This window comes from Oenanthe melanoleuca, chromosome 3 (assembly GCF_029582105.1).
Source record: "Oenanthe melanoleuca isolate GR-GAL-2019-014 chromosome 3, OMel1.0, whole genome shotgun sequence".
Taxonomy (NCBI): Eukaryota; Metazoa; Chordata; class Aves; order Passeriformes; family Muscicapidae; genus Oenanthe; species Oenanthe melanoleuca.
The window spans coordinates 31,090,452-31,110,920 of record NC_079336.1 but is presented as its reverse complement, the minus strand read 5'-3'; the positions used below and the strand labels follow the sequence as shown (position 1 = coordinate 31,110,920).

At 36.8% G+C, this 20,469-nt stretch overlaps 1 protein-coding gene across 3 annotated transcripts in view; it reads right to left on the bottom strand.

Annotated features, from left to right (window-relative positions):
* TTK (TTK protein kinase) overlaps positions 1 to 17,360 on the bottom strand; it is a 29,631-nt gene extending 12,271 nt beyond the window's left edge. For 2 of the 3 annotated variants that reach the window (XM_056487935.1, XM_056487937.1), the window contains exons 1-10: positions 17,287 to 17,360; positions 15,727 to 15,895; positions 13,438 to 13,582; positions 12,931 to 13,156; positions 8,679 to 8,785; positions 4,966 to 5,109; positions 1,768 to 1,876; positions 1,518 to 1,593; positions 1,339 to 1,436; positions 667 to 766 (exon numbers count right to left, since the gene is read on the bottom strand). In XM_056487935.1, the coding sequence (XP_056343910.1) occupies positions 667 to 766; positions 1,339 to 1,436; positions 1,518 to 1,593; positions 1,768 to 1,876; positions 4,966 to 5,109; positions 8,679 to 8,785; positions 12,931 to 13,156; positions 13,438 to 13,582 (1,005 nt within the window). In that variant the 5' untranslated portion in view covers positions 15,727 to 15,895; positions 17,287 to 17,360. Of the gene's footprint in view, positions 1 to 666; positions 767 to 1,338; positions 1,437 to 1,517; positions 1,594 to 1,767; positions 1,877 to 4,965; positions 5,110 to 8,678; positions 8,786 to 12,930; positions 13,157 to 13,437; positions 13,583 to 15,726; positions 15,896 to 17,236 lie in introns of all 3 variants that reach the window. The other variant, XM_056487936.1, reaches the window with a different exon arrangement.
* Between the last annotated feature and the right edge of the window lie 3,109 nt (positions 17,361 to 20,469).

The following is a 20,469-nucleotide window of genomic DNA, read 5'->3' as shown; positions in this document are numbered from 1 at the left end:
AACATAAAAAGCGTCTTAAAAAAGCATCAAAGGAAATCTCAAGACTAATATACAAAAGACATTTCCCTAAGATAATGAAATAGCAGGTGCATTGCAATGCAAACATGCCTCAGGGAACTGTGCATGTTACACAGACAAGTATTACTGATGCTATTTTTAAATACATCAACATTCTGAACTTCTTTAATAAAGGTCTAAATACTTCCTATTCTAGAATTTTCTTTTAGGGGATGAGGACATGGAACATGAAAATGTAAGACTTTTGTGATTTGATGAAAACAAATCTCTATCAAAACCTGTAGTTTATGGCTCCATAGAGCATTTTTAGTTGAATGGGCTTACTTAAATAGGATACTTCCCATGGTAAAATTCACAACTACAGCTGAAAGTGGTCCTGTATATCCCCTCCTCATAAATCATATTCCTAACATCACTCCCATTGCTCCCATCAGATGTACTGTTCAGAGAAATCTCTTTTTTAATGCCCTATTATGCATAACAATTTTCAAGTTTAAAAGCCACAATGAATGTTCCTATCCACAAATGATTACTTAAAGGAAAACTCTACATTAATTCTTTCCTGAATTGAAAAAGGTGTTATTAACTTTCTTAATAGTATCATAGAATAGCTAGAGTTCCTTTTATGTAATTAAAAAACAAAGTTACCTGAAAATCTCCCAGGCTGTACGAATCACGCCCACAAGGTTTGGGTTCTGATGGTGGCAAAGGTGTAACAAAGGCTGTTTCTTTGGAGCTGGACGTTTGCCTGTTGAAGTGACATTCTTACTTACATCACATGCCAACACTGTGGCAATGGCCTTTTTTGTGAATGAGATGAAAAAAGTAGTTGTGACTACTACTTGTCACACACTACTTAAAGTAGTGAAGGCTTTTGGCTACAAGTTTCAAATATAGAAAAAAGCAGGTCCACTCAGGCAGCACAGTGAGAAACAATACAAAGAAGTCCTAAAAATGAGGATTTAAAAATATTTTGAAAGTTACAAGACTGCCTTATATCTTTTTAAAAACTGGACTATATAAACAAAGATATTTTTAACTAAATTTATTTCCACTTTAATTTCCTTTTTTTTTTCAGCTTACTGACTAGCCAGAACATGCTCTCTCTTCATCTTTATATGCTTTCTTTCATACAAAGAATCTGCATAGTAAGATCAGAAGTAGGTTACTGCAGTACCTGTTCCAACTATAATGACTATTTGTGTCTATCCTTCATGACAAATTTCACATTAACATCTGACATTTCCACTATCCAGTAAAAGTACCAATGAAAAGGGGTATCAAACTCTGTTGTGCTTTAGGTAAATCCAATAACCATACCTCTTTGTAACACTGGCCGTGAGTGGAACATTTGAATCCTCCATGTCATCATCATCATCAGATACTAGGGCAACAGGAATCCTCCCAAATGGGCAAATCTTTGAGCAAATTCAAAGTTATCAGGTGTGTAAAGCAGAATAAAGAGCTTAATATTTTAAAGAAAATGTTACATGTTTTACCTGGTTAGATTTGTTTAGTGGTCTCAATGGATTGTGGTAATTAACTAGAGCACCCAGTTCCTGTGACTTCTCTTCCCTAAAAGAAAAAACAAACTCAAGAAAAAAAAAAAAAAAAAAAAAAAAAAAAAAAAAAAAAAAAAAAAAAAAAAAAAAAAAAAATCGACAAAAAAAACCCACACAACACTGTAGTGTATGTGTTTGGTTTTGGTTGAAATGTTCTAAGACATTAAATAAGAAATTAAGACATTACCTAAATAAAGATCTGGTAACAGTAGAAGAATTTTCACTAGAATCATTCTTTTTTAAGCTCCTGTGATTTCCATCTATATTCTGAAGTCCAGACTCCTGTGTACTTGATACTGTACAGAAAATAGTTAGAATCATCCAGATCATATCAGACAAATTCAACTAAATTATTCTAAGCAGTTAATTGGATTAAATTAAACCAGCTGATTTCACTGATAGCAAGTTTGAAATTAGCATATAAACTGTGTGAGATCAGGGATTATCAAGGCAGGCAACAGTAAACAGCCCACTCACCAGCCCCTTATCTTAATCTTGCTTGATTATTGAAGATTTAGCAGAAGTTTCATGAAGTTGTACAATTATCTTAAAATGAAATAAACTTAATAAACTTCATCAAACTGTATATTTCAGATCTACTTTATGGTAAACACAACCAGAAATCAAGTTATTTGAAAAATCATTCTAGAACCTCAAACCCACAAATAAACAGTTCAGAACAACATTGTCTTCTACATTATTTTTCCCCTACGGGTGAAGGGAAGGTCATTTCTCAGAGACAAAGAAACCACAAGAACTCAGAATATAGTTATGAAAATATACCAATACCTAAATGAACACACATCCATGTTACAACACAGTTTAATTCTTCATTTAGGGAACAATGGAGTACAAGCTATTTTAAGCACCTTCAGATAATCTCTTGAACTCAGCTATTTTTCTGACAAACCCTTTTTAAAAATTTAAATTAATATCTGGTTATTTTGATTAATATCTCTTCAATGCTACAAGATAAAAAAAAGAGACACCAAAGAACATATTTAAGGAAAAAAAAAATCTAAGGCAACAGGATATGTTCAAAGCCAGGCTGAATGGTGCTTTAAGCAACTTAGTCTAGTGGAAGGTGTTCTTGCCCCATAGCAGGGGGTTGGAACCAGACAATCTTCAATGTCCCTTCCAACCCAAACCATTCAAAGATTCTAACTAAGATATCCTATAATATGATCTTTTACATAACATAGGCCTTGTGGCCCACCAATACAGGGAATGATCTGTTTGACCCAACAAGATGCATGGCTATCCACAGCCTTCCAAGAAATCCCAATTTAAGGACATTTTTATATAGCACTTATCTTAACCTTTTAAGATTTGTATCAGTTCATTAAAATGGGTTTTACTTGTCATGTGAATTCTCCCATATCCCTCTTCTACTTTCAGCCAGAAGTCAGACTTGTGGTAGATGAACCGTGCAGTATTGTCGATTTCTGATACTTAATGTTTTATAAACTAGTTATGCCAATAGAGAAAACTATAAAACCAATAAAACAAGTGCCTCAACGTACAATGTAGTTTTATTACCAACCCAGGACCATCAGCATCTCACAAATGCATCCCACACTTTTTTCCCCAAACAAAGTTGTTTGTTTTTTTTACCACCAAGCTGGCCACTGGACTCTCACATCCAGCTGGTGATCTACAATACTTTAACTCCTTCACAGACTAAGACAGCCTGGTTCTCATGATACACCTGACCACAGTGACCTAAAGCTCTCTTCCACCTAAAACGATTCTAAAATGGTTCTGTGATCTACGTGTCTTAAATACTAAACTACCTTTTCCCAACTAAATGTGTTTGATTGCACCTATGTCAAATACTTTAGATTGCTGTGTATGAATAAAAGAGAAAAAGTAATTAAACCAAAGGTTTCTAGACTTGATGCATGGTTTATATTTGCATCACAATACTAACTGCATATAACTGTCAAAATCATTCTGTACAATCTTTTGAAGCTGTGAACAATTGCATTTACATATACAGCATTCATATTTTCAAATTTAAAAAAAAACAAACTTTCAAAAGCAGCTCTTCAAATGTAAATACAAAACAAAAAAGCCAATACAATAAAATAGCCTCTATACTCCAAAGGACCATACATATTCACTTACGTGGCCTGAATCACTGAATTTGGCTTTATGTCCCAGAGTCTGAGATATTTCAGGTCTGGTGTTACTTGCCTTTTAAACTTTAATCTTTAAATAACTGAATTGATAGTTAGCATTTTTCAAATATCTAATTACAAACTCATATATATGAAAAAAATAAATGAGCCTACTCTTGCCCCAAAGTTCACAGCTTCCTAACTGGTAGGCAGGATTTTACCATGCATTCTAACAGGTATTCCCTTAGCTCTGCAGCAGCAAGTCAACAATGTCAGTGAGAAATTGTACAATCCATGAAGGATATTGGCATTCTTCAGTATATTCTCCTGTAGCACAGTACATCAGCAGTGGTACATATGATGTCTATATCCAATTAATAACAAACAGAATAAGACAGAAAATAGTTTATTAAAAATGAATGCCATAGCTGAATACTATTAAAAGAGTTCACCCCCACTAGCGTTTCAGTCAAAGGTTGATGCAATAGGTGTCAGGCAAATCTCAAAACCACTCCTGAATATAAATCCCTAAGGAAATTAAATCAACCTATTTTACATTAATTCTGTCCTTACACAATGCAAAAATATGGAAGTGTTAGACATCACTCTTGAAAACGTTAGTTACACACACTTCAATACTGAAGTCAAACAATATTTTTTGCTCAATTTCACTTCAAACAAATTTCTCTTGAAAACTTCAAGAAAAAAACTGTTCCCTTTTTTAAGTTATATACTCAGCAATAAGGATCACTTAGGATTTATGATACAGCCAAGAACTTCAGTTTTGTACTGAAAAACGTATGGGGTTTGTACAAAATAAAGTTGAAACAGATTTTTCCTAGATCTGACTTCACAGAAATGACTGTCAAAACTTCCCCAGTCTGTCACAAGATACACCTCCAAGCAACCTATATATGTGTAGTTTAGTCTGTATATTTCAGTCCTAATTCTTCTCTACCAAGAGTAGCTCTTACTTCACACTTAGAGCTGCAAGTTTCTACTACAAAACTGCAAATGCCTGATGACAGTCAGAAGGACACCCTCTGCAGGATTACAGAATCGACCATCCCATGGCTCCTGCAAACTGTCACTGCACTGAAGATGAAAACAAGCATTGAAGGAAGAAGATTCATAATATAGACCAATATATCTGTTTATTGGGCAATAGAGACTGAGTCTGTATCTAGAAGAGACAAACACTAGTGATTTTTTTCCAATCTAGAATCATAACACAAATAATCAGTATTTTAAAAAAATGCAATTACCTGCGAAGTTCTCCTTCTCCTCATCTGAAAGTAACTGCTTTTTTTTCAAATGTAAGTTTTGCAGAGCAGTTTCCAACAATTCCAGGGGAACAGCTGAGCACTCTACAGCTTTCTGAAGGATCTGCTTACACTTCTTCTCATTTTCTAAGTGGTAAGAAGCATGGAGTTAGAAAGCACAGAAGTAAAAAAACAATTACACTGGGGCAAGATTTTTTTAATAAGATGGTTACATTTATGTTGCCTTTTATTCACTTTGCATAGTTCTATGAAGCCACTGATCATTACAGACACTTCCCCTTACACAGCCATTTTAAAAAAATTCCCTGGAAATAGTTACAAGCAAATCACACAAGTCAATTTTTCACATTAAATTGAATACCAAGTCAAAAAATAGTATTAGTATTTTTTTAGTGTTATAAGAACCGTGAGAAAATTCTACTCATTCTAAAATCAATTTTTTTCTGTAGTATCAGCAAGGAAATATGACCTTTATGGACTGACATTTAGAGCTCACCAGGTAAAAGTTTTATTATGTATATATTATAAAACATTTTTAATGCACTTAATAGAAATCAAATTTAAAACCAGCTAATTTTTAAATAAATTGTTAAATAAAACATAACTACTCTGGACAGTATTACAGTTAAGAAAAGACAGAAAAGCAAGGATTTTTTTTCATTACAGTTTTAGACACTAAATGCCATCAACAGAACTTTTAAGAGAGCTGAGTGGGAAAGGGAGTCTGTTAACAAAACCTATTGAAGAAGTGAATTTATCTATGTAAACACATACACAGGTATCTATTAGAAAAAGTCAAAGGAAAAACGTCTACTGTAACCACAATACTTGACTTGGTTTAAAGAACATCTGGGCAAAATGATGCAGTGTTTTGCTTACAGCTGTCAATGCCCCTGAAACCCCAAATGCCCTTCTTCCTCCATTCCAAAGCAGCAAAACATAAGCCACTTTATTCTTACATTCATGCCACATATGCATATACTTAAGTATTTCTGATAATATATAATAATATATTTAAGAGTCCCCTGCACTCAAAGCTCCGCTAATAAATAAAGTTAGACATCACTGTTGCCTGTAGCTCAGGCTGGTAGAAGTGCAATGTAGGTAACAGGAACTTATGCTTTAAATAACCTATATTAAGAATACTAAATGGATGATGTCAAACACTGAAGCAAGGAAGCACCAAAATTAGATGAGTTATAATTTCATTTAAATCAATTTTGTGCTAATTTGTTAGAATTTTTTTACCATATAGTCAAATATTGTTTTTTCTCCTAAATCATTAGAAATGTGGGTATGGCTCCAAGAATCCTTAACCAGCATTCTGTGATTCTACCTTTGGCTATATTTAGTAACCACACATTGCTTCAACAAGACCTGCTACTCGAAAGTAATTCCTCCTAGTATTAAGTGCCTCATTGAGTAAGAAAGAGCATGCAACCAAAACATATGTGAAAAATTAACTGCTTCATCCCCCTTAACAGATGAGGATCCAAGGCACAAAATAAAGCCAGAAGTGTTTCTGAGTTTCAATCAGTTCACTTTATCACATAACAAAAGCCTGAATCAACCACCTTGGTATAAGATTTGAAATAGTCAAGAATAGAGTTTTATGGTCATGAGTTCTGACAATTCACAACAAATCATATTCAAGCACACCACCCAAGGCACCCAAGTAAAGACAAAACAGCTCCTCGTCTGAGGTATTAAATACTGACTACAATTACATTTAAAGTTTAAAAATGCCACAAAAACAGAATAGCACCTTTGTGTCACTCCATTTTCAGGTCACTAATACTCAATTAAGAAATCAACATCAATTTGCCAAGTCTAATTTCACGATTTCAACTTAAGCTTTTATCTTAAGCAAAACTGTGAGCTAAGGAAGAGAATGCACAATTAAGATTTTCTTCTTAATGCAAAAGAAAATACTGACAGGTGTGCCAAGCACTGCTGAAATCACTGGGTTGAAGAAGCAACAAAGCACTACCCTCCTCCTTTCCCTCTGGCCTAAGTGGACACAGTGAAAAAGGAACAGCACTCTTAAGTAACAATTTACAACTCACATGTTCCAATAATCCTCTTTGAAGCACCCAGCAGGAACACTGTAGCTCCACACACATTACCAAAGAATATGTATATGCATACATTAGAATATGTATATAAATACACCTAGATCAGATCAAGGGTAACAGATACAAATCAGAAACCACACTGCAGATAAAACCAAGCCAATCACAACCAGTTTATTTCCTTTGGGATTAGGGCTTCATTTTAGGTTGATTACTTGCTGTCAAAGTAAGAAACTATTGCATGAACACATCCCATAACTACAGGATGAATTTAGTCACTGGTAACCTGTAGCAACATTTCTACACTTTAATAAATTACACAATAGGTTTTATTCCACTTATTTAACAATATCTTTGTTATTGCAGTATTAGTGTTTAATGATCTGTTAATATAAACATCCAGTCATCACTAAATAAATTATTAGCTTCTTTTATACTATTTATAAGTTCAATACCACAAGTGTATACTAGAACAAGACCGGTCAGACAACTGACTTATGCATAACACAAACTGTGTAATTTCAAGACAAACTTGCAGATTTTTGTCTTCTTTCCCCCATCCTGTACAGGAGTAATTCATAAAACATAACATGCACTTCTGGGGGGGGAAAGTTGGCTCACAGCCTTTCCTGCACCAATGCCAATCAACTTATCTGAAAAATCTGAGATGACAAATGAGTATGTACTTATTGATTTTAACAAAATAGCTCTGCCTCACGGGCCACACTTCGAACATCTAAACTATACCCTGAAATACAATTAAAAAGTTGTACTGGAGAGAAAATATATAAACAAAATCACTATCAGTGGAAAATAAATAGAAATAAAGAAAGAGGAATAACTAGTAAAATGTATTCAGAATCTGGAGTGTAGAATAGACAGATTAATTTATTTAGTATAGCTAAGTTTGGGGAGAATTACTCACACTAGGCAGTATACAACAACTTGCATGACAATGAAAAGAAACATGAAGGAAAACAAATCATAGAAAATTTAAAATATATCCACCATGACTTTTCCCATTCAAATAAGAAAACAATTTTCATGGCACGTGCTTGTCTTTCTGTACAGAGCAAACTGTCAAAGGAAGAAATAAACAGGGTGACATAGGTCACTATTCAAACCACCCATGGAAACGAAAGAGACATCCAAAAATACAAGGCTGTGGGCAGCCAACACAGCCCTGCTAGCAAGTACCAGGGCAACCAAACTCCACATTGACAATGTATTTTGGTTTAATTAAAAAAAAAAAAGTCTATAGATGCTGTGGAAAAAGACAATTTCTTCCACAAGCAAACCAGGTGTTTGAGCCTCACTTTTCAATGCAGGAAAAGCCTTACCCAAAAGCCTTCCACCGCAAGATCTAAATTAGAAAATTAGAAACATTTTTAACCTGGTTTGAAAGTTATTTCTAAAACAGAAAAAAACCCCAATGAACTGGGTGCATATTTTAAAAGTGAACCCACATTCTCAGTAAATTTCAATTTTAAAAATGCAATTTTTCTTCTTTCTGATTCAATACCTATCAGTTTCCTTACAAATTATGTAAGGAAGCAGAAGTTTAAAAGAACAAAACTGAGAACAATACAGTACAGCAACACCAAACAAGTTTATTTTACACACCTTGTGATAGCTCAAACTGTGCAAAAGCCACGTGCACAAAAGCAAATTTCTTGCAGTTCAGTCTGGCCAGATGAAATTGATCCCGTGCCTCCTCTGGATCTTGAAGACTGTACAGACAACACATTTATAGTTATAGAAGATAAAGAGCCTGAGAAGGATGAAGTTCCATGTGCTGGATGAAATCTTTAAGTAACTTTGAAAAAGCAACCCACCTATAGGCTAAAGATTTTCCTCTTTCTTAGAGCAATCAGTGAACTACAAATAAGCAAATTTTAAATCCTAATAATTGAAAGGCATCAAGCTGAACTTTGTCAAAACTCAAAGGACCCAATCTTTAAATTCTTTCACTTCTTAGTTCATTTACTCTTGGCAAATTTTCATTCTAGTGTTACATTCATAGAATGCTGAACAGGTTAATGCTTCCACACAGCACATCAACATTTAAATATTCAAGAGCAACTATAGCCTATGCAAATACCAGTCAAAATACAAAAGGCCTAAATCTACATCACCATGAAATATTAATGTTACATTTCAACTGACATTTAAAAAACAAAAAGTGAGCTTAACACTTTTACCAGCAACATCCATAATTGAGAGATAAAGGAATTCTTTCCCAAGTTCCCCCTTGGCTCAACAGGTACACAAAGGTACCACTTAGAAGTGGAAAGAGCAAAGCATTTATGACCATGGTTACAAATGAAAGTACAGAAAAATACAACATGAGAAGGTAAATAACATTTTCAGTAGAATTCTGTGGAATTTTGAATGGAAGAAGTTTCTCATAATTTAGACATGTTACTAGAGTCATGTAGGTTTACTGAACTCAGCTCTGATCATCCAAAGCATAGGACAGGCACAAAATAACCCACCTGCAGGCAAAGCCTGAGCCAGAGAAATTAAGCCATAATATATCACATTCACTTTCAAAAAGTTGGTTAAAATTTAAGTATGTGTAGAAAGCAGCGACAGCTTGGACAGCGATACACAGAACAAGACCAAACACTGGCAGTAGACACCAAGTGCCACACGCTTGGTGGCACTGTGCTACAGCCAGAAGCATTCCATGACAGCAGGCCTGGCATTGCTAATGCACAACATAGATAATCATAGAAGGATTGTCTGTCTTCGACTACTCAGAGCACACTCAAGGGTTCTTTAGACCATCTAGGTATCGTAATAGGTCAAAAGGTATTGGCACAGCCAGAATGCAGCTAAAGAACATACCAGGACAAAAAAGGTCCAGTACGAAGAATGGAATCATCCAGTTTCTCACCTAAAGGTTGGGCGGAGATGTGATTGAGAGAAGACTTGGGAAGAAAGACTTGGGGGTGATGGTTGATGAAAAAGTCAGCACAAGTCAGCTGTGTGCACTTGGAGCCCAGAACGAGTCCTGGGCTGCATCAACAGGAGCATGGCCAGCAGGTCAGAGGTGATTCTGCCCCTCTAATCTTGGAAGATCCCACCTGAGACACTGCATTCAGCCCCCAAAATAAAAAGGGCAGGGACCAGCTGGCACAAGTCCAGACAAAGGCCATAAAGATGATTAGGCAGGTGGAGCACCTCTCCTATGAGGATGGCCTGAGAAAGTTGGGGCTGTTCACCTGGAGAAGAGAAAGTTGCATGGAGACCTCATAGCAAACTTTCAGTATTTGAAGGGGGCCTGCAGAAAAGCCAGAAAGGGACTTACTGACAGGAACTCTAGTGGTAGAACTAAGAAAAATGGGTACAAATCAAAGAGGAAATTTAGGCTAGATGTTAGGCAGAAATTCTTTACTGTGACAGTGGTGAGATACTGAAACAGACTGCCCAGGGAGGCTGTGGATGCCCCAACCCTGGAAGCATTCAAGGCCAGGCCGGAAAAAGGCCTTGAACAATCTGGTCTAGTGAGAGGTGTCCCTGCCTATAGCAGGAGGGGTTGGGATGATCCATTTAACCACTTAACATTCTACAATTCTACAATCAGAACAAAACAGTGCCGATGGCAGTAGATACTAAAATCTCAAGCCATTGCCACTGCTTCTGAAGCTTTTGATACTGATTTGCTTTTCCACCTTGTTTAGGTGGAACATTTGGGAGATCAGCAAACAGTTCTACTGAAAAGTACATTTCTTCTCCCACTCAAGGTAGTATCAGAGCACCTATCAGTGTCATTTACTTTGCAGTATCAGTATTGCTTTACTTGCAATAGTTAAAAAATAAACCAGGAGCACTCTATGAAGTCACAAGATGAAATAATTTTCCTTAACAGAAGCTAAAACCAAGTAAAGACAAAATACATAGTAGTGGATAAATTGACAGCCAGGAACAGAGAAGGTAAATGTAGAACACCAGGGAAATGTCAACAAAAAATGAGCAATGAGATTAAGTTATGAGCGGTAAGTAAACATGGCAAACACAAAAGATCCAAATAAGTAGCCACTAATTAATTTAACAATCTCCAAAAATTACAGACAATCAACATTGTTTCTTTTTAGGTCCAACCAGCCAAAAGCAATTTCATTGGTAAGAGTATAGAAGTAGTTCATAAATGTAGTTTCATATAAATAATTGATATTACATGCTGCTCTGAACAAGGATGTATTAGCTTATAGAAATGATTAAGAAAAAGCTAGTATCTGAAAGTAATTTCCAAATGAGGAATCACCATTTAGGGAGATGCTTATAGTGACGTTCCAGTGGGATTGATGCTATATCAAATTTTGGTGGGTACATTTTTTAACAGGGGTTTGGAGTGGGCTGTTCATCATCTAAAAGAAATTTTTATTAAGCATGTCAGGAAACATATGACTGATGATATTTGCCAATTAAAAACTACATATCAGAAAACAAAAAGTGCAGATCTGAGCTACCTAGTGAGATAGGTAGATTCTGTAGTGCTGGATACTAAAGCAGAAGTTATTTTAATACAGCTGTAGAGTGCATAGGTCCTTAGAGGCTGTAGCAAGTGAAACAGCTGAAGACATTTCAGTGAGACACCAGAACTAGAACTGCTCGTACTAGTCATGTATTAACAAGCTACTTTGGTTTTGCTGACAGCACCTTTGGTTTTCTTTTTGCAATACATCACAGAATACTGAACATATAGCACTTGCACAGATCTTAAAAGTATCCACCTTTAGAACCATGTTCTAAAGATAAGTGAAAATAGGTCCAAGTGATTAGGGAGGTAAGAAATAATCCTTCTGAACTTAAACTCTCCTACAATGAGAACAGATGTGACTTGATCACTATCCTGGAAAAGAATTTTCACAAACTATGATCCAGAAGCCTATATGACAGTTTTTTCTTTGAGGAAAAGTAATTAATCTTTGAATAAGAATGCCATCTTGCAATGTATCTTTAAACCTTTCTGGAAGAGATTCCTTATTCCACTTACACAAAAACATCTTCCCTCTTCAAGATACTAAAGCTTCACAAGATCATTATTCACTCCTGTTTCTCAACAGGAGATTCAACAGATTACTTCTACAGTATGCTTTTAGTAACAATGATGCAGCAAGATCCATGCAAATGACAGTGCAGAGAAGTATGCATTTATCATACTGCAAGATGAAACCATATGCCAAAATGTCAAATATGGGAAGAACATACAAGAAAAAGATTAGCTATGTTCATTGGAAAATCACCTGCTCAGCCTGTTAGATTGCTGCATTGTTTAAATACAGCTCTTCATCAAAATATTTGCTGAAATATTTCAAGTGACAAAAGAACCACTTATGAAAAAAATCCTAATTATAACCCTGTCCCAGATTATGTCTGAACATGTCTGAACAACCATGCTGCTCGAATTTGGACTGAATAAAGCAATAAATGACTAAAATTAATTTTCAAAGAGTGGAACTAGAGAAAGATGTCCTGAGACATTCTTCCTATCCTAAGACAGCTAATTTAATCAAACTGTGATGATCTTTTCCAGTAAGAGAAAAAAGATACTAAAATAAAGCACAAAAAAAAAAAAACAACCTCATTATTCCCCCTTGTATCTTACATAGAGAACCAAGAAAAAAATTAGTGTGCTAACATCTAAATCAAATAGCACAAAATAACCATGTTTACTAGCATATACAAAAAAATGTAAGTACTGTGGAGACAGCTTACTAACCAAAGCTATCTACCTTCAAGGAGCCAGAAAGAAAACATTCAATCAAAATGATAATTTGTGGCAGAAAACACTTAAACAAGGTATTCTTGAATTCTTATCTTAATTCAAAAACAATGTTGAGCTCTCATACTGAAAATTTATACTTACGCTTTCAACTCAGCAAATCTCACAAGGATGCGAGCATAGCTCTCATCTTGACTGTACTTTTCTGCAGGTAATGCAGTCACTGCTTGACTGTAACGACCAATGAGTCTATTGAGCAGGCTAACATCCATCTGAGGAACACCTTTTTTCTCTAGTTTAAGCAAAAAACATAGCCAATCTTCTGGATTATTTGCTGTCATCATTATTTGATTGACAGTTCCAGAGTTATCTGACAGAAAAACAAAAAAGGAGATTGATTAAAACAGCAGCAAATGAACAGAAGAAAACATTTTTTATAAACTTTTGTGCAAGACAGTTACTGACAGTTTTTTTAATTGAGATCAAAGATTAAAGCAACAGAGCTAAGAAATAAGGAGAGATGAAATTAACTTTGTGGTCATTAATATTGAAGAAATACTAAACTTGAAATCCTTTCAGTCAATGATTCTTTCACTCAGTCTAGATTAAGATCTTTTTCATAAGTGACAATAGAATAACAAAATCAAATACCTGTTGTATCAGCTGAGATTTTAGTATAGTGAAATTCATCTGTGATATTCTCTTCATTTCTGTATTTGTTTTTCAAGTTTCTAACTCTATTCATGATTGATGCAATCTGTGGCAATCCTCTTTCACTTAGGTCTGTGTCCTCCATCTGCAGGCACAAAGTTAAAAAACAATGAAGCTACTGAAGAACCCTGTAGCTCATTTTGATTGGAAAACCCATTGGAACACCTCTTATGTATAATCTGGAGCTTGAGACACAACCACATTATGTAACATATACTCTATTAAGCCTTTGTCAATGTAGTTATAGAGGTAAATTTCTTTCCAGAAGATAATTTGGACAAATAAAAAGAATTAGTACTTAACTGATCCACCCAAATCCTAATCCACACTTCAAAGCAGCCCTTTCCGATACGGTATATTCAGCATTTGAATAAAAAGCTGAGTAGGATGGGTGCCTGAAGTAGCTTCCAGCCTGTTGCATTAAATCACATTCTGTACTCATAATTAGGCTGGCTTTAGTTTAGCACACAGTGTTAATCCATGCTCCTTGCCATAGATTGTGGCAATTAGTGCTCACAGTGCATTAAGCAGAAAAGAATCCACACTCTCCTCTGCTCAAAGGACAAAGACCAGTGACACCTATTTTTACGCTTCTGAAAAGAGCTTTAGAGACTCGAAAGACTTCTTATAAGAAACTTATGCCAAATCCTTAACATTCTGACAGTTTATCATCTGAGAAAATCCATATATACAGCTGAGAAAAGAATCTAGGCAATCTGAGCAGAGCAAGACTGCTAAAATAAAGAAAACCCTAACGATTTCTTCTTTTTCTGCCTACAATAAACAGCTTTTCACATATCAATGTTCCATGCATCTAATCAACATGAGAACTCTAGTAAAAACTGTGGTGAATTTAGTGTACATTCAGGGGATTTTAACACCCTAATTACTGTGAAGTTGGGCCCAGAAACAGGGAAAGTAACGCACTTCAGACAGATTAAAGAGGTTCAAAGAAAGACTAAGTTCAGTTTTACAGTGAAATGTTGGTCTTTTTTCTTCTTGTACTTGTGTACAACAAATCAACAAAAAGTTGCTAGAGGGCTAGAAACTTTAGATCTACTTTTAGGTGAACTATTGCTAGAAAAGGAATTAATTGGAATGAAGTTCATCTACCTTTAACCCCACTGTCTAAAATATACACCAGGCACCACTCTCAGGAAGCCTCACAGAATTTTTAGAGCATTATTCACCAGAAGCTGGTGTGTCTTTAAAAGCACCAGGCTTCCCAGCTTTGCCCAAGCAAAAACCATAAATCAGAAAGATTATCATGCTTACAAGAGCTTGCTTATAAGGCAAAAGTAGGTGTATTTCATATTCATCCTGAACAAGATATAGCCCACCAAGAATATCAAGTCTGCTCTTGTCTATATAGAAATGTTTGTAGGTTCAAAACACAGTTTTGCCGTGCCAATTCCAAGACTTAGTTCAGCAAAAGCACCATCTATATTACCACTATGAAGAGGCCTTAGCACATTAAGGGTCTCCAGAGACTCTCAAATAGCTTCAAGCAAAAACCATATGAAAGCTAAAGACTACATGCTAAATCAGCAGTATATGAAATACTATTTCTGTTTCACTGAACAGAGACAAATAAAGGAACTCCCCCATCTATTCAAAAACGTACACTGAATAAATTTCAATTTCAGTGCTTGTTTGGAACTTGAATTAACATTTCTCCCTCTGAGCCAATTTAGGCTGTTCTGAGAGTGGGTCTGTAAACTGTCCCATCTGTTGGGAATCATCCTAAAAATTACATAGGAGGTTACTACAGCAAATACTGTTCGTGTGCCATTCTACAAATGATACTTATTTACTTCATAAGGAAAATTTTAGCATTGCAGTTTTGCCTTTTAAAAATACTATAGAAGGGAAATCAGATACTCCAAATCACCTCTTTATGGGTGAGAATATCCATAGAGATCTAGTTTTCAACTGCACCCACTCCCTCAAAGTATGAAGTCAGCTTCTCCAGAATCTGAAGCACCAAGACAACCAAAAGAAATTCACCTTATGTTAAGAATAACCACAGTATCTCATTACAACTCTAACTGCTAACAATTCCTAGGTGGGTTTTGCATTTCTTAAACTTAGTCTTTATATTTTTCTCACCAAGGTCAAAGGTTCATTATTCTTCCTACAGTAATAGCTTTCCAAATGCAGTAGACAAAATGAAAAATAAATTTCTGTATAAATTTGTTTGTAAGTCTCAGCAATACACATCAAACTTACATTTCCGGTGTGCTGTTTAACTGCTCAAGGTTCAATGTGTTATGGAAAAAAACCCTCCTGAAGAATGGATATGCCTTGTCAAAAAGGTAAGGTGGATGTGGGCCAACTACCTCAGATGATCCCAAGAACCCAAAGGCAAGAAATGAAGTTCTCCATCCTGAAGACGTTCCTGTGTATCAGAGATTGATGGGTTAAACATTGACAGCTGACCCTGCACCCTAGAAAGTCAGTTTTCATCAAAATCAATAAAACTATTCCTAGTAAGCAATAAAAACAGAACAAAAAAAAGCTTAAAGGCAACATTTTGAGTGAGGGTGAGGACAAGCACTTCCAAATGTGTCAGCTTGCTGTGACATACAAGTACATACAAAAACTCCCAAAACTAAGAAAAAGTGCCACCAATTTAAAAAAAATAGCAACACTAGCAAAGAAATAAAATCATCTACACATTGTCATGATTTGCCAGCAATCTTTCTACCCATTCCAATGTTCAACCATAAGCAAGTATTCAGAGGTTCACTTTTTCTTAATCTGCTGCATAATTACGCTTAAAGAAATCATTTGCCATGAATTTCCCTGGTGTAAATATGTATATCCATATATATACATATATATATATATATATATATATATATTTAAAATCTGTCTACAGTGAAGACCTAAAGCAGCCTCATGCTGTTAGCATGTGGCACTGAATAGAAACTGAGGTTGTAACTGCAACAGCTACACTGCAGCGTACCTGAGATCTAGAAATGCCACAGGAGGGAAGGTTAGGGACAGGAACCCAGGGAACAGGGAGAACATGTAATACAAAGATCAGGAAGAATTACCTCTAAATAAAATGTAGTAGTTAAAGGAACTTCAACCCCTCATTCAGAACCACTTAACAAGGAGCCAAAGGACAGAGACTCGAGAGCAGTAAATGGATAAAGTGGTTGGTGGTAAGATTCCACATCTAACACGCCCAAAAATGCTCATTGATAATAAAAAGAAGTAACAGTATTTACTTTATTGCACGACTTGTTCTGTTTACGTCCTCTAGGAGGAGAGGTAAAAACGCATCTGCTCCTGAAGCATCTACCCAAGCTTTAAAAAACACAATCCATAACAGCGCATAATCTTGCATCTGTCTTGTTTATAAACCCTAAATCAGGAAAACAAAAACTCTCAACTAACAAAAACCGCCGTAGGTTTAAAAATTTAGCAACACTAGCGAAAAAATAAAGTAGAAAAATACTAAATTCTAACGTAAGACACAGAAAGGATAAGACTCCAAGATGCAAGAGAGGTCTAAGTAAGAGAGAGGCTGAGCAGCAGCGGAGTAGGTGAGGCAATGTGGCATAAACAAAGAGCGTGTGGCTAGAAGACGCAACGAGGTTTCCTCGCCCTCAGGGGCGGAAGCCCAGATAAGCCGCAGCCCCACGGCTGCCGAGAAGCCCGGCCCAGCTCCTCCGCGGCCTCACCGCAGACCAGCACCAGCAGCCCCGCTGGCCCCGGCCCCCTCACCCACCTTCCCTCACTCCGCTGCTCCCCGGCCCGGCCCGGCCCGGCCGCACTCACCGAGGCCGCCGCGGGGCCGGGACGCGGCTCCGGCCGAGCGCGCCCGTGCGCTGCCCCCAGTTTGAATGTGACAGACGCCCCGAGAGCGCCCTTCCCATTGGTCGGCAGGCGGGAGGAAGCGAGCGCTGATTGGCCGCGCGAGCGAAGCGCGGGCGGGCCGCGCGCCCATTGGCCGGTGGCTGCGCCGTGCGCGGCGGCCGCGGCTCCCAGCGCCCCGCGGGGCCCGAGCGGGCGGGCGGTGCGCAGGCGCGCTGGGGAGGCCGCGGCCGCTCCGGGTTACGGGCGGGGAGCGCGGCAGTGAGGGAGTGAGGGAGCGCCGGCTTGCTGAAATTGTATATCTGAAAATGCTGTCCTCGTTGGCCGGTTATAGTTTGAAGCTTCATTTAGCTGTAATGGAATAGCCGGGCTGTGGGTTCTGACCGGCTCCTTAAGATCACTCCTCTCTGCCCTGTACCTTTTCCTCCGAGGGATCCTTCATAAGCCGATCCTATATCTGCAGTGTGCCTAAGGCTGCTAAAAGCAGCTCCTTCCCTGAGCTGTCCCGTTCTTGGATTATAGTAATGCAAACGCACTAAGCAGAACAGTTCGGCCTCTGGCTTTGCGTTCTGCTTGTACACAATAATTTGTGTTCTTCGCAGCTGTATGGTCCTTCTGATGCTTATAATGTATTCAATATTATGCTTATTATATTTTCAAGATTGATAGCACATTATAACAAACAGATGTGTATTTATGCCTTATTAATTTGATAAGTTCCTAATCATTCACTTACCATAGACATCGCACGTGATGTCTAATAAGACACCTAAACTAGTCTTTTATTGAAATTTACCTGGTTCTTTATTCATCTACATTTTAAGTATCTCATCTCACCTAGTCTAGTGATACAGTCTCAGTCTACAGTCAAAAAAATATTTCAATAAGGAAATTTAGTCCAAACAATTTTTTTAGAATGTAATGGTTGATTCCATGGAGGTCCCTGAGTTACTCTACTAAATAAAGAGCAATTCTAATTCTCAGCTAAGGCTAAGTGAGATAATATTTGTCAACATTACCTTACTCCTGCTTGCATATATGCATTTTGGTGGGTTTGTTGGTGGTCTTGCCTTCCATGAGAATACAAATCTAGTGAAAATGTAAAGAAACAGCACAAGTTGCATGAATCTGTTTTGCATCTGACTTCACTTGAGGGACACAGAGGTAGATTTTTTTTTTATTAGCAGGATTTTTAATGGGTGTTAAAGGAGAGGAAAGTTGTATTGTTCTAGTAAGTGAGTAATGCCATAAGGAGCTGTCATTTAATTTCTGTAGCTGTGACAAGAAATCTTGATACCATATAAATTCCTGGAAAAACCAAAATAAATAGGAAGAAGATGGTATAGATCTTGGGGGGAAAATAACTCAAACGAACACAAGAAAAATAGTCAGAGAAAGAAGGGCTGTAATACTCACAGAAAATAAATAAAGGATTGTCCATTTAGTATTCTTCAACAAAACACAAAATATGCCTAGGTTTTGGACAGTTGGTAGAACCATTTGCTTATAAATGTTTCTGCTTCTCATTTTATTCAATATAAAGTCATAGATACACAGGGAATTTAAGAAGTATGTGAACTGATCTTCCACCTAAAAGTAATTGCACTTTGAATGACAGAAGTGAACTGTGAATTGCAAAAACAAGTACTAGGCTGGATAACAACCAAAAGGAGAGAGAAGTCAGTCTTTTGCAATGAGTTGTTATCAGGGAAATCTTGTTTGACTATTTTAAATACCTCACCATATGGTAGGAGTTTGTATTGGTTTGGATAATGGCATTGCAAATCTAAATGTAGCAAAGGTACAGGTGAGTCACAAAGGATTTTTCAAATATTAGTAAGATACTTATACCACACTATGGTGTTTTCTGCGATAGATATGAGAGAGGTATTCCTCCTCTTGGAAATTTGGCAGCTGTTAGCCCATCTTCTTGATTTGGTACTTGAAGTTTAATGTCTGAAGCCTATGAAGGGCTTATCTAAAAGAAAAAGAATAGTAGGTCTTTGGTTGCAAATGTTGACACACATTCAGTGTAGCTGATTTGGTGGAAAGTGCATTTGGAGAAAGCTTTGCTGGGTATTTCATTTACTCACTATTTGCTGAGAGTATCTGGACTGTTCCTGACTCCTGATGCATTGCTACAACCTATGGATATCCATGAGAAGAAGCAAATAAACATTCTAGATGGCAGAGTCACCTCAACGACTGAGAAGTGGTTCTGAAAGCAATGAGAAACTACTAAGATTTTGAGCAAAATCATCACTAGATGTCTAGTATTCCCAATCCTCCACATGTTGTGTTTCCATGACATACTACCTGTTTGTCACTACTGCCTTCTTTTAGATTTATGTGTAATTTTTTTGGGTTTTTTTGTCAATAAGTGGATCTTATCCCATGGTATTTCTTCATTTACAGAATGGATGCATGCTTTGTGACTGGATTTGGAAAGTAAACTTTTTTTCTATGTTGATGGTCATAATCAATAAAATAATGAGAACCATTGCTCTTTTGGGCTTCTGTGTGTTGTCTGATTCCACTTTCTGCAGGAGGTCTATAAAATCCACAGTTTTTCATGCACACAAAATACTGATAGAGAAAATGGCTAATCAACAGATCTCAAAAAGGAAGTGTCAATAAGAAGTGTTCATGTCAGAAAGGATACCTCAGGGATTGGCTGTAACAGTGATGTGCATATTATATTGGTGATTTTAAATTTTTGCTGATTAACTTGATACAAAGATGGTGTTAAGGCTACAGGCAAATGATTGGGCTCTTTACTAGGGCCTGGATGGAGGTTAGGCTGACTGAGGGGAGGTGGAAATACAGAGAATGTAATGAGAAATTGCTGCACATAACATTGCAAGCAGCTGATGAAAGCTACAGATCAATCTGGGAAAGTTGGCTGGATCTTACATGTTATTATGGAGGAGTTAAACTTCACAGGTATTAGAAGTGGATTATTTTGAAAAGGTCATCTTTCCTATAGCAGGATCATACACGATGGAGAGCACCTACATAGCCACATCAAGAATACCACCACCACAGAAGTATGAAATCACTTGGGTAACAGTGCCAGCCATATCAGATGTGAATGTAAGTTTATCAAAACTGGGACCAATGGAGAAAAAGGAATTAGAGGCAGGCTGT